General features: G+C 43.0%; 1 protein-coding gene across 1 annotated transcript; it reads left to right on the top strand.

Moving 5' to 3' along the window:
- The first annotated feature begins 862 nt into the window (after nucleotides 1–862).
- Nucleotides 863–1,771, top strand: LOC128126074 (uncharacterized). Its single transcript, XM_052763804.1, has one exon. It carries the CDS (start codon nucleotides 863–865, stop codon nucleotides 1,769–1,771), a length of 909 nt encoding a protein of 302 aa, XP_052619764.1.
- Nucleotides 1,772–3,680: the final 1,909 nt, after the last annotated feature.

Here is a 3,680-nt window from a genome sequence, read left to right as displayed (position 1 = left end):
TTCAATTTATCTGTGATCCATGAACTTAGTCGCACAGCCCGGCATGTTCCGCCGCCTCGGCCGGGGGTGTGACAGATTGGTATCAGAGCTAAATTGGCTATAGAGAACTCGTATCCTCGAAAGAGGAATACAACTATAGCAAGTAGCTTCTTATAAAAGTATTATCAATAATAGAACTACTTCTCGACTACTTACGGTATGGTAGTGGGGAAGTACAAAACAAAGATTAATAATACTACAAACCCCACCAACCTTAATATATAGGAGTTTATATATATATATATATATATATATATATATATATATATATATATATATATATATATATATATATATATATATATACTCTGACCCGCGATGAGAACACTTAATAAAAATTCTAAACATCCCTTCAACTAAAACTACCAACTCAACCCTTTAGGTCAAACGCCTTAATTAAAGGTTAGTACCGTACATAAGCCATACCACAAATAACCCTAGAACGCGCGCCTATGTTATTTATGGTCGGGCCGGTGCACAACCAACCTTGAGCAAGGAGTTTGACAAACTACAATGGTTGAGAGTTTTAGAGATTGGAGAATGTTCTCCAGATTCGCTGTTGCAACCTAGTACCTTAGAATCCATATATACATTTTAAAAGACTAATGCATTTCAAAATCATTAGCAATTAAAATCCCTTTCTATCATTTGGAAATCTAGAGGATTTCTGAACCAATCATCTTTCCCCTGTCATATGAAAATTGATAGGATTTCAGGATTCAGTCATACTCTATGACTTGGAAAGCTATGGGATTATAGGAATAAATGCAATAAAATCCTTACATAAACAACTTAAGTGTGTCTTTTCTAAACGTTTAGGACAATGCCTCGACGAAAAGAACCACGAGTTCGTCCGCCACCGACTCCCCGAACTAACAGGAGAAGTGCTCCAGAGATAAATCAAACAACAGAAGAAACTCCAGACCCTGAAGAAGCCCCAAGTGCTACAAATAACCACCAAAATTTCCAAATGGATCCCACTATGATGCAAAACATGCTTGCACAAGGGATTGCTACGGCCTTGGCGACTTATGAGGCTGCTCGAAACGGGAATACTGGAAATAGCGGAAGTGGTACTCCTGTAGATGCCCAAAGAAATCCCAAACACTGCTCATACAAAGAATTCATGGGTTGTAAACCTCGATCCTTCTACGGAACTGAAGGAGCTGTTGGCCTATCCCGATGGATAGAAAAGATTGAAGCTGTCTTCCACATCAGCTCTCGCCCGGATGACTGCAGGGTTAAGTACGCTACCTGCACACTGATGGATGCTGCCTTAACTTGGTGGAACAACCATGCCAAGACCGTGGGAATTGCGGAAGCCTATGCCATGGGATGGGAACAGCTGAAACTAATGATGACTAAAGTGTATTGCCCACGGCAGGAGATTCAGGCATTAGAACAAGAACTCTGGAACCCAACCATGCAAGGATCAGAGGTAGCTGCTTATACCTCCCGATTCGAAGACCTTGCAACTCTTTGTCCCGGAATGGTGCCTTCAGAAGACAAGAAGACGGAGAGATACATTTGGGGATTAGCATCGCCAGTCCAAGGTCTGGTTACTGCATCCAGACCCTCAACTTTTGACAGTGCCAAGCAACTGGCTTATGAGTTGACTGAACAATGTATCCGACGAGGCACCATGGCCCCCGCAAAAGAAAAGAACCAAACTGGGAATTCTAAGAGAAGGTTCCAGGGGAAGCCAAAAGGGAACTTCAAACACCGTAAGTGAAACCCAGAGCATGTAACGGTGTATGCTGCAGTCACAACCACTCCCACTCCAGTAAAGCCCTACGTTGGAACTTTACCTCGCTGCCCTAAGTGCAATTATCATCATGTTAGAGACTGCATGATCTGTAGCAACTGCAAATTAAGCGGTCATACCGCCAAATTTTGCAAAAAGAACCCAAGCAACACAGCCTCAAATACTACCGCAAGAGAAAGTCGAACCTGCTTCGAGTGCAACCAACCGGGACATTTCAGGAAAGATTGTCCTAAGCTGAAGAGACAGGGTGGTCAAGGAAGGGCGTTTGTGATAGGTGCGGGAGACGCACGCCAGGAACCAACTGTGGTTACTGGTACGCTTCCTATCGACAATATTTATGCCTCTGTATTATTTGACACTGGTGCTGATAAGAGTTTTATTTCCCACAAATTTAAAAAAATGATTAATCATGAATCATGCAAACTCGATAATGCTTACACGGTAGAAGTAGCCAATGGTCAAATAGAAAGCACCCTAGAAATACTCACCAACTGCCTTCTCACCCTGAATAATCACGTGTTCCCTGTCGACTTAATGCCCATAACCATTGGAAGTTTCGATGTAATCATCGGAATGGATTGGTTATCAGCCCATCGAGCGGAGATTCTATGTTACAAAAAAGCTGTACGATTACCCTTACCAAACGATGAAGTCCTTGTGATTTATGGAGACAAGGCAGGGAAGAACCTACGAGTCATTACTTGCATGAAGGCAAGGAAGTATTTGCAGAAGAGATGCTACGCTTTCTTGGCCCACGTGGTAGATACGCAAGGCAAGGGTAACGAAATCAAATACATACCACAAGTGTGTGACTACCCAGACGTATTTCCAGAAGACCTACCTGGAGTACCTCCTATCATACCGGTTGAATTTCGAATCGACCTTATCCCGGGTGCAGCACCAGTGGCACGGTCTCCTTATCGCCTGGCTCCATCGGAAATGCAAGAATTATCCAGTCAACTTCAAGAACTTCTCGACAAAGGCTTTATCCGGCCAAGCTTCTCTCCATGGGGAGCCCCGATATTGTTTGTCAAAAAGAAGGATGGTTCGTTTAGGATGTGCATCGACTATCGAGAGTTGAACAAGCTCACTATCAAAAATCGGTATCCACTCCCGAGGGTCGATGACCTGTTCGACCAACTACAAGGATCCTATTACTACTCAAAGATCGACCTACGATCCGGCTATCATCAACTTAGAGTTCAAGAAGCAGATATTCCAAAGACGGCATTCCGAACTAGATACGGTCACTATGAGTTTCTAGTGATGCCATTTGGATTGACCAACGCACCTGCTGTATTCATGGACCTTATGAATCGGGTGTGTAAACCCTACTTGGACAAATTCGTGATTGTCTTCATCGATGACATATTAATATACTCACGAACCAAGGAAGAACATGGCCAGTACTTGCGTTTAATTCTAGAACTGCTAACAAAAGAAAAACTTTATGCAAAGCTTTCTAAGTGTGAGTTCTGGATTAACGAAGTTCATTTCCTCGGTCATGTGGTCAGCAGTAAAGGGATTCATGTCGATCCCGCAAAGATTGAAGCTGTCAAGAATTGGAAAGCACTAACAACACCAATCGAAGTACGCCAATTCTTAGGGCTTGTAGGCTATTATCGGAGATTTATCGAGAACTTCTCCAAAATAGCCAAGCCTATCACCGCACTAACCCAGAAAGACAAAAAGTTCGACTGGGGAGACAGTCAAGAGTCCGCCTTCCAAAAATTGAAGCAATTGTTATGCAGTGCACCGATTTTGTCTCTTCCCGAGGGAACAGAAGACTTTGTAGTATACTGTGATGCCTCATGTCAAGGGTTAGGGTGTGTACTGATGCAGAGGAATAAGGTTATTGCATATGCATCCCGACAAC

This window comes from Lactuca sativa, chromosome 5 (assembly GCF_002870075.4).
Source record: "Lactuca sativa cultivar Salinas chromosome 5, Lsat_Salinas_v11, whole genome shotgun sequence".
NCBI lineage: Eukaryota > Viridiplantae > Streptophyta > Magnoliopsida > Asterales > Asteraceae > Lactuca > Lactuca sativa.
This window is presented reverse-complemented; position numbering and strand designations above follow the sequence as displayed.